The sequence below is a fragment of the Merops nubicus genome, unplaced genomic scaffold, assembly GCF_000691845.1.
Source record: "Merops nubicus isolate BGI_N331 unplaced genomic scaffold, ASM69184v1 scaffold20389, whole genome shotgun sequence".
Taxonomy (NCBI): Eukaryota; Metazoa; Chordata; class Aves; order Coraciiformes; family Meropidae; genus Merops; species Merops nubicus.
Window position 1 is genome coordinate 13,626 of NW_008630520.1, and position 10,844 is coordinate 24,469.

At 51.5% G+C, this 10,844-nt stretch overlaps 1 protein-coding gene across 1 annotated transcript in view; it reads right to left on the reverse strand.

Annotated features, from left to right (window-relative positions):
• The window catches only part of LOC103779705 (SLIT-ROBO Rho GTPase-activating protein 3-like), a gene marked incomplete at both ends in the record, with an annotated part of 18,159 nt that extends 9,827 nt beyond the window's left edge, over positions 1 to 8,332 (reverse strand). Inside the window, 2 exons of the mRNA XM_008947351.1 lie at positions 4,469 to 4,631; positions 8,140 to 8,332. Of these exons, the coding sequence (XP_008945599.1) occupies positions 4,469 to 4,631; positions 8,140 to 8,332 (356 nt within the window). The remainder of the gene's footprint in view (positions 1 to 4,468; positions 4,632 to 8,139) is intronic.
• Between the last annotated feature and the right edge of the window lie 2,512 nt (positions 8,333 to 10,844).

A 10,844-nucleotide genomic window follows, 5' to 3' on the forward strand; every position in this document is an offset into this window, starting at 1 on the left:
AGCAGGTTTATTGAAACTCCTTCTGCTGCAGACAAAGTAAGGGGAAGAAGCAACACAGGCTCCTGGCAAGGAAGCATGCTTATTTTAAAGACAAAGTGGCGAACTCCCTTCCAGACAGGCTTCTTCATTAAATCTCCATCCAGGACACCACAGTATGGGGCATAATTAAATTCACTGTCATGGAACGTAATTAAATCTCACGCTGGGGAATAAGGCAGCACGGTTATTTCGGACACAGCAATGCTGCCTCAAACGTATCATTTCCTGTATTCCATTCTCGGAAGAAACAGCAAACTTCTTCCCTTCTGTCACAGCAGGAGGTAGAAGAGACAAGACCTGCCTGGCCCAGGGGGCTGGTGGAGCGTCGCTCACCCAGCGTTTGCCTCTGCCAGGAGGACGTGGTGGGAGATGTCATGCTGACAGACTCACCCTGACAGCAGATCCAGCCACATCTCTGCAGTGACATATCTCAGCATCTCCATTTATTGTCTCCCTATTAGCAACATTAACACACTTGCCTTGATAATCTCCTCCTGTGCCAGGAACACAACTCACACTGGAAGCTCCAGGGAAATTTGCCCAGTTGAGTTTTTCCTCTCCTTTCCTCGCTAGCAGGTCTGCCAGAGCAGGCAGGGAGGCCACAGGCTAAGCTGCAGGCCAGAGGGATGCCTGGACAGAGGGCACTGGTCCCCCATGCTGCCTGCAAGCTCCCTGACCTGTCTGTGTCCCTGCTGCAGCCCTGCTTTGCAGGAGCTCTGTGGCACCCTTCAATACCTGCACAGCTCTGCTCTGCTCGCTGACAGGACACCAATCCTCACCCAGGTAAGCAGCATTCCATCTCCAGGTCCTGCCTTTCCCAGGAAAGCTGCTGCTGGAAAAGAGGAGACAGCACCACAAAGGCCATATGCTCCTTGTGTTTCCCCTGTGCAGCCCAAGCTCCCCTTACAACATCTGCCTCGAGGGCAGTGTCAGGGGCTGGCAGCGAGCAAGGGAAGTCCCTCAAACCCCAGCACACCCCCAGGGCCAGTCTCGGTGGCAACCCTGCTGAGGAACCAGGAAAAGCTGCAGAGTCCTCTATTCCACAGCTGGGAAGGGCACAAAAGGAAGGGGAAGAAAGAAAACAGATCACTGTATGGGAACAACTGCACACTTTGTTACAAATAAACTGGCAAAGTCCAAATCCAGACTGGAGTCACCTTTGCTGAACTTTACAAGCCTTAACAAGCATCTCCTGCACGCTCTGCCTCCAGACCCCTCTGGGTGACTCCCACAGCCCAGCGTGGTCTTCCTGCAGCTATGGGGGGGTACCACCACAGCTCAGAGGAGCAACTGCAGCTCACAGTCCCCTGCAAAGCTGTCCTGTCACCACCTGCAGCCACAGCAGGGACCCCAGCCTGCAAAAACAGGTTTGCTAATGACTCAAGGAATGTAATCCCACTTCTCCTCTACCTCTGATAATCACAGAAGTAATAATCAACTTACAACTCCCGTAAGCCCTGCTGCTGAGGCCAACATGAGCCATCACTGACCTCAGCTGAGGCAAGGTCAAGCCTGGTGCTGGCTCTGGGAAGTGTCTCCAGCTCCAACACTAGAAACGGAATCCCCAGCAACTCCCAGTTCCCCTCTCCCTTGGATGTGGGCAACCCAAAAGGCTCTCTGCCCAGCCATGGCGAGAGGCGTGCCCGAGCGAGCACGGCCAGACGCCAGGGCCCCCAGCTGCTGGTCAGCAGGAGGCAGAAACACTCCCCTGGAGACAAACACCACACAGTGCCCCAGTTTACTGGCCAGTGACCCCCGTGCTGCCTGGTGCACCCAGGGGAGCCACAGCTCAGTACCCCACGACGCTCCTTGCAGCTCACCACTGAACCACTGCTCCTGAGTTATGTGCATCTCGTACCCCAGATACTACATCCCTGCTTCTTTGGTAGTTTACATTTACATAATGAAAGCACAAAACACAAACCCTGCCAGTTCCTCCGTGTACCCGCAGCATGTCACAGCCCGTTAATAAATTCTAGAGGGGATGAATTAAAAGTGACATCTCTGGAAAAAAATGTTACTCTAATTTACCATCAAAGAGCAATCTACAACAAAACCCAGCAGCTGAACCACCACTGCGGCTGCTTTAACCCTGCTGGAGCTGGTTTATCTGCCCCACAGAGTGTACAGTACAGTGTCCCCAGGAGTGCTGCAAGCACTTGACTCACCACACCCAAAACCTGACCGGGAAAAAGAGTGGAAGCTTCCTCCTCTGAGGCCTCTCACACCAGCTGCCAGGCTGATGTCCTGAGGAGCTGTCTGGCAGGATGCTCCTGTTCCCACACTGTGCCCAAGTCACCAAAGGCTGCTGCCATGTGGGAAGCAAACCCCAGATCACTTTTGGGCACAGTGTGCAATAGGTCAAGAAAAATAAATAACCTGAATAGCCCCAGGAGTGGCAGCCTCCTTGTCCACATGAGGACACAGAATAAGCCTTTTCCATGATTTAGCTGAGAATTATTTCCAGGGACAGGTGACCTCTGCTATGATTCAAATCTCAAGGGACAAACACAAGTGAAATGACAGATCCCCCCAGCCCCACGACTCCCCTGTGGAGGGAGGCCAGGCGGGTGCTGGCTCTGCCAGGCTGCAGATGGAGCCAGGTACTTCACCTCTCCTGGCAGGGTGTGGTGGAGGCAAAAAAAGGGAGCAACAATTTCTACAGAACCTAAGTGTTGTGCCTTAAAAGTTGAAATTTAAATTCAAAAAGGAGAAGAGGGTGAGAGATGGAGGAAAAGCAAATACAAAAAAGTAACTCTGCTGAAGAGATGAAATACTTTATCACCCTGTCCTGGCTGAGGATTGACATCCTACAAGAAAACATTTCAAACACTATTTATGTCCTTATGTTGACTGGGTGTGTCCTCTGGTTCAAAGTGAGATACACCATTGACAGACCACTGACCAGCTGCAGGGCCAGGACTCCTGAGCCTGGAGCTGTGCCCACAGCAGGGCTGGGCACGCAGGGAACACTCCTTCACATCTGTCCAACTGCCCGAGCACTTGGGTTCCACATCTGGCCTTCAAAAACACCGTAGGAGGCACCAAACCTCACAGCAGCACTATGCAAATGTAATGTTACACATCTGTAGTGTTAATGATGTTTAAAAGCCTTCCCTTTCTCCCCCTCCCTCTGCCCAGCGCCCCCTGACCACCCACCCAAGGCTTACACCAGCAGGCACAACAAGGCCCTCACTCCTGCTGGCTTCCCACAGACTGCTCCAGCTCTTCATGCCCTTACCAGATGAGGCACTCCCCTCTCATTTTCAGTCGAAGAGTCCTGGTCCCCCTGACTGCAAGATTCCTGCAACTCTTTGATGCTCATTTTTAATTTGGTTATCATTAATAATTCTGTATCATCAGCAGGCTCTGTCAGCTCACTGTTCATCCCTTTTCCAAATAATTTATTAGGAACTCCACTGAAATTCTCCTTCCTTTTGTTCCCTGTCTTTTAACCTGTCATTAATCCAGAAGACAACCACTCCTTACTCTTCAACAGTTTCTTTTCTTCAAGAACTTCAGACAGACCTTTTGCAAAGCCCGTAAGGCACTGAACACACTGTGCCAAGATATTCACATGATCACTGACTCCTGGAAACACCTCTACTAGACTTCTGAGGCATGAGTCTTCAGCAGCAAGCCACGCTGACTCCTCCCCTGTATCTGCCTCCAGGCTTGCCATGCTGCCCTTCTCTACTGAAGTTTCACCCAAGTCTGGTTTTCAAGTCAGATTGTTGATCTGTTCTCTGAAGCCCTCCAGGAGCCTTTAAAAAAAGTCATCACGTTTTCCACCTTTCATTTCTCTAGCAGTGATGCCAGTTCAAGCATCAGGTCACACCTCACTGTAAGTCACTTGACAGTTTCCTATCTCAGCTTCTTTACAATCCCTGGATAAATATTACCTGGAAAGACTATTAAGTGATTGTCCCTTGTACAGATTTGCTCTGCAGTATCTAATGACAGTTTGGTTGGATAAAGTTCCTCAGGCTGGTTAACACCACCACTAAGCTTTTCCAGGACAAGTTCCAAGTTGGCCTTTGGCTGTTACCCAGCAGCATTTTTGCACTTCACCCCTCTATTCCCCTTCTCATCCTGCAGCAGGTTTCTTGTGACTTTGGAGAAGTTTCTGTTAGCTTTATGTCTTTAACAAGGTATCTCTGAGAATTATACTTGGTCTGCCTTACTATGGCTTTAGATTTTCACAGTCCAGAATTCAAACTCCTCTCTAGTTTTCTCATTAAGACATGACATGTACTTCAGAAGAAGTCCTGTTACCTTCCTCTGCTTTTTAACAATATTGTGGGTTTTGCAGCTCTTCAGACTTTCTACACAACACAGTTGCATACAAGTCCACAATAAGCTTCTGTTTAGACTAAAATGCAAGGGTGGATCCTAACAGAGCAGAACTCTCTGTCACTGCTTTGGTTACCTTTTTAAAGAGCCTGATGACATCCTCACTGATCTGAGCCAGCCGGACGATGACATTGTTCATGAAGATGTCATTCAGGGTGGCGTGGTCTCTGCTCTCGCGCCGCGTCTGCGTCAGAACCAGGTACCAGCAGTTCACAGGGGAAAGCAGGTGCTGATCTTTCCTAGGGGAGTGGGCAAAAAAGAAAAAGTCAAGTGCACAAGTCAGAAAGGGATGCAATTCTCAAAGGAGTGCTGCCAGCATATTAACAGTGCCTTCCTCCACCACGTACACCTGCCAGAATCCGTTGTGTGCTCACACACCACATCAGAGCCCCAGGCAGACCCTTCCCAAACTGGCTGCTGGAAGCTGGAACAGGAGAAGAAACATCCCTGGCAACCCCCTTAATGCTCTGCGAGGGAGACAGTTCTGCTCTCTTCTCCACCTCGTGCTATAATGCAGCTGTCCCTTCCACTTGCCACATAACCTGTTGTCCCACGTTTAGTCCCCTGAACAGAGCTGGTGAAAACACTTTGCATCCAACGTTCCCCCAAAGCTTCTGAGCACAACATGGACACATTCCTGCATGCTGAGCATCCGTGATGGTCTCGATCCAACTCGTGCTGCACGCAGCACAGATTGCCATGAGAGGCAGCAGGTGTCAGGGAGGGTGACCCAGAGAGTCCCCAGGAGCCACGGAGCATCCTCAGAGCTCGTCCCCACGGGCCCTGCTGGGGGACACCCTGCCCAGAGGCACCCCGAGACCCCACCTCGCTTGGAGCCAGGGGTGGTCAGAAAACCTCTCCTTTTGAGGGAAATTTCAGCAAACGTTTCATACTTGACTAGAGCTGAACTCATTTTGAGGTGTCCCATCTCAACACTGAGACTTGCACTGTGCTCCATGTATTGCTTGTAGTGCTGGAAGTGAATTAATCAAAAGTGAATCCAAGTTTCCAGAAATGGCACAAGCGAAACAAAACATTTCACATTGTCCAACTGAGGCACTGTGAGAGAGATCCTCTAAATGAGGCAGGCAATTGATTGTTCCTAATGCTTCACCTACACTGTTTTCTCCAGGCCAACCAATGCTTTCCTACAAGACATGCTGGTTCCAGAGAAACAGCCCCTTGTGCTCACACCAGACTGTTCTTCTCAAGAAGCCCTGCCACCAGAAAGCCAGCCCACCCTGGCTACAGCTACACTGAGCAAAGCCTTCATGCACATACTCCTCCTCATCCGAGATGTTCTCACCCATGGTGCTGGGGCTGGTGCAGCCCACCTCACCCCCAAACCCACAGAGAGGAAGGCACAGCAACTCCAGGGAATCCTTGTGTCTACACACAGATAAAGCACTCAGATACAACAGCCTGAATGAGTCTCTCGACCCAAAACCACCACAACAGCCCAGCAGCAGCACCACAGCAATTACCACTGTTAAGGGCTGGGCCACAGCCTGCTGCAGATGGCTACACAGGGACAAAGGAGGAGCTGAAGAGGCTGTATTTCTTTAGAGTGTCAAAAGCCTCATCAGAATAATGACATTCATGAGTGAGCTGGGGATTTGGTGCAGATGACCCTAATAAAGGGCAGGTACAGAGCAGCCTGGAAGGAAAATATATTAAGGGTGTCTCTCTGAGCACAGTGAGGACTCAGCAGAAGTGTGCACTGAAATCAAGCTGGCCCTATCAACACAACCCACAACACCACAACTAGCCTGGCGTTTTATGAAGGTGAAGAACCACTGTCACCTGGAGATGCTGCACACCAGCACCCCTCCAACATCACCACAAGCAGCAGCAGTGCCACAGCACTGTGGTCAGCTGGTGGGAGAGGCACACAGGCACAGGGTGAGCTGTCCTGGGCTCCATCCCTGAGCAGGAGCATCTCCCTTCCCCAGCACACAGCACAGCAGTGCCAGCCCAGCACGAGACAAGCAGCAGTCAGGTGCAAAACCAACAGGTAACGTCTGGACGGCAGCTCGTTTTCAGCAGACTTTTGCATAAGACAACAGGAAAGCCTTGCTCACTACAGAGAGCAAGTAAACAGATTAAATGGGATTTAGTCATATGGAATAAATGGGATTTAGTAATGTAACAGCAGAAATCACTGCTCTTGCAGCTGAAACAGGAAAAAAAACATCACTAGGGGTTAGTGAAAGAAAAACACTGTAAGGAGCCAGGGGCTAGCAAGGCTAAGTGCATCAGACAGGCAAATCCCTCCGTTTTCTGGGCAGGAGCTAAACTGTGGCTGTAGTCTCTGGCCATTGGACTGAATTACAGCAGTTTCATCCTGAGCAAAGGGCACAATCCCAGCTGACAGACCATTTCATGGACAGTGCTGCCAGAGGAAGCCCTGAGACAAACCCAGCAGCCCAGGGAGGTGAAGGAAGGGACCTTCAGCTGACGTGCAGCACGGGCAGCAGCCAGGATGGCACCTGCCTCCCTGCTGCTGGTGGCCCCGGGGTACAGACCTGGCTGGCCACGGCCCGGTGGCTGAGTGAGACCCCTCAGCATGAGGGCCCAACGGGGAGAGCTGGCATGGCAAGGACTGCCAGAGAAAGAGCCTGACGGGCACCAAGCCTCGCTGGAGCCCAGCCCCACACCCTGACCCGCAGGGACCGGCGAGCACGGGGCAGGGGCACTGCCAGGCAGGAGCCACGTGCCCCCACCACACAACAGTCCCCTCCAGGCCTCCGCTCCGCCTCACGTCTCTCTCTTTTCTTTTCTCCAGATCTTGTTTGTTTTAGCCAAGCTTGAGAGAGTGGTTAAACTGCAAAGAGGCTGCTTCTGAGAACTCGCACAGACTGACACACCCGCGGATTTCACCATTTCCATTGTCACTCTGAGCTTCACACAATTCCAGCATCCATTTCATACCTCCTATTTCAAAGCTTTGTTTCAACACATTTCCACTCTGGGTTTGCCTCGCTTCAGCACTGTAGGGATGTGTACACAGAAAACATACACTGCATTTTAAAAACCTGCAATAAATCTGGCTTCCAGGAACCACTTCCAAGCCTGAGCCTGTAAGAGATCTCTGCAATGGGGCTCTGAACAACCTGCTCTAGTTGCAGATGTCCCTGCTCACTGCAGGGGGGTTGAACTAGATGACCCTGAAAGGTCCTTCCAACTCAAACCAGTCTGTGATTCTATGATCTCCTTCTCTGGAGACCTTCAAAACCCACCTGAACATGTTCTGTGTAACCTGCCCCAGATGGACCTGCTTTAGCTGCAGGGTTGGACAAGATGATCTCCAGAGGTCCCTTTCAACCCCACCATGCTGGCAGTCTATGATCTAGGGACTGGACTGCGTACAGAAACCAGGGTTTATAAAATGGGCCTGCCATTATTTGTGCAATCAAATCAGTGGCTGAATGCCAGCCTTTTAAAAACTATCAGGGGGCTTGACTCCTTCCTTGTCTCTGATTCGTATTTTTATTGCACTGCTTAAAGGAGTGCATAGTAAGTCTTATCTGGGCAGCACAAGTCAGTAATGCTGTGGTGAAAGTCCTGGAAAAAGACACTTCTAGTTCTTTCTGTGACCCCTGCACAGTGGTAAGACAGACAAGGCCAGCACTGATGCTCTTTACTCCGCTTCTGGACCGCACAGCTACAAATAAATAGAGCTCTCGTGTTCAGGGCAGCCCCTGGCCCACCATCTTGCACCATTCTGCCCCACAAACACCTGCTTACTTGAACTGGTGCTCTCTGGAGCTGCGTATCTTGGAGGAGAACCTCTCGGCCAGCTTCTCCAGGCTCCTGGAGTACTCCAGCTCGATCTCAGCCTTCCTGCGGAAGAACTCCTGCAGGTCCTGCAGCAGCTGCAGGCGCGACTCCGACTGCTGCTCCAGGCATTTGAACTGCTCCACCAGCTGCGTTCGGATCTCTGCACCCACACCAGAGAGAGAGAAAACAGTGTCAGGAACAAACACCAGCCAGGAGCATGTCCTTCCTCCTCTCAGCAAATGGCACAGGCACAGCTAGAGCAGGCTGCCCCATCACCCTCAGGCTTAACTCAAGGCTTCCTAAAGCAGAGGGTTTTTTCCAGTGAAGAGCTGAAGAATTTCATTCACTGGTCTCATTTAAAACCCTGTTCTTTGTCAAAATAAAACAGCTTTGTGAGTACACAGAGACCAACCCTGAGCTTTCCAATTGCTTTTTTAGAAACCAGGAAACGATACTTCAATTTGTCTAGAACTACCTGAAATCCTGTATTCTTTGCAGATAAACTAATGCACTATTTCTTGACAAATGAACACTTTAACACCTATGTGAAGGACTGACAATGACCTCACGGAGGCTAGGACCATAAATGCTCACTCCTTTCACCCATGTCCCCACAGTGCTTGAACTGGCAAATCAAACTCATCTTTGCTCAAAGGCTTAAGAAGTCTTTCAGACCCTCCACAGTCCAGCTCACAAAACACCAGAGTTTATCTGTGCCAGACTTTCTCACAAGGACCCCCAGACACAGGGACAGACAGCCCCGAGCCCCCCGCAGCCCTTGCCAAAGGGGCCCTGCAGTGCCCAGGGTGGGCTGGGAGCAGGGCTGGCTGTGTCCCTGCCCAGGAATGACATCCCACCAGTGCCAGATGGACCCTGCCCCCAGCACCAGCCTCACCTGCCCTGCCGAAACCACCAACCTCAGGCACACCAGTTCTGCTCAGTGCATTCCGACTACTCGAGGACTGGTTTAATACTTCTCCTCTTTAGATGTCAGAGTTGTGATTTTCATCTTGACCAGCCTCATTTTGAGGTTATTTCTCTCCCATAGTAAAAGGCCAGTTGCCCTTTTTGCAGCTGCCCCCTCTCAGGTAACGCAGCCAAGGCTGCAAATCCCCAGCACGGGGCTCACCCTGGAGAGGGGCAAGCCCTGCCAAGGCAACACTGCTCACAAAGGGCAGTCAGAGCCCTCGGCCTCTCAAGAGGAGCAGTGCAGCACCCGTGGCACAGGGCACAACAGAAATACCCCCCTCCAAACTGCCTCCCAGCCACGGGGAAGGTTTATGCAGCACTGTGAAACACTGCGAGGATGCCTGCACCCGAGCAGCAGCTGGGCTCTGCCCTGCAGAAAGGGGAGCCCCGTGGGGAGCAGTCAGGCAGAGATGGAAACGGGGAAGAAAAGAGACTAGATGGTAGAAAAAAACATCCTGAGTGAGAACAATTGGGCTGAGCAGGCTTCCAGAGGGAGCAGCTGCTCAGCGGAGGCACCAGACAAGCCAGAATCAGAGGCCGGATGATGAAATGGGTCCATGCAATGACTGCCTGTCCCCAGACCCCGACAGGAGAACAGAAAACTTCAACCTCTTTAAATTGTGAGGATCCCACGTGGAGGAGGCTAAAATTGCCATCATAATAATCTGGCAACCTGATATTTTTCCACATTTCTTCATACAACAACTACGGTGCAAGTCGGAGCCATTCACAGCCTGACAGGTGAACTTGGAGAGCTGCAGGAACAAGGACACCTGCAGCAATCTCATTACTGGGTAATTTAACGATGGCAGTAATGGGACTGGAGGCTGCAGGCTGCGTGAAGGTCACCTAAAACCCAAAAGCTCCCTAGAAATAACGAATGCTGAAAGCTCCAAAGTTAATCACTCACCTGACGTGGGATCCTCCACGGACACTGCTTTATGTTCTTGATACTTAATGAGAAGATCACAAAATTACTCATAAAAATGCACCCGAGGCTCATACATGGTGTTGGCGAGGGACTCAACCCACTGCACTTGGCCACTGGCAAAGCCATTTGCCACTCCCCAGTGCCTGGCTAACCGTGGAACCATCCATCCCTGCAGCAGCCAAAACGCTCCGAGTCCTGACCTCCACCCATCCCCCTGCAGGCAGGAGGACGCAGGACACGGGGGCAAGAAGGGCAGAGGAGGAAGGGTGATGAGCAGCAGGGATGCTCAGCACAGCCACTGCCTCACCCCGGCACTGCAGCACAGCCAGGGCTCCTCTGCTGCACCAAACATCAGCCCCCAGCCACAGCTCAGCTGCACTGCACCCTCCGGGAAAAGGCCATTCCACTATATAAGCAACCTTAGAAATACTCTTTCTTTTAAAAAAATAAAGGTTTCTAGAAGAATGGAGAAAACAAATCAAATTCTCATTGCAAGTGAGGTCTCAGAATGGCTGGTGTAAGAATGTCTGGGCCTTTACTCTTGCACCAAAACAAGCAGCATCCCTCCCTATGGTGTCCAGCCCCACGCTGAACACAGAGCTGCACACCTCACAGACCACGCTGCACCTCCAGCCCCTCCTCTTCACACCTGCACCTGCAGGCAGGAGAGAGGCTGGCTCCCCTGGCACTGGCACCGTCTCTGGGGTGAGAGGGTGGGTGCTGTAACACCACACAGCAACTTTTAGCCTGTTTTGTGCCACAGAGACGTGCA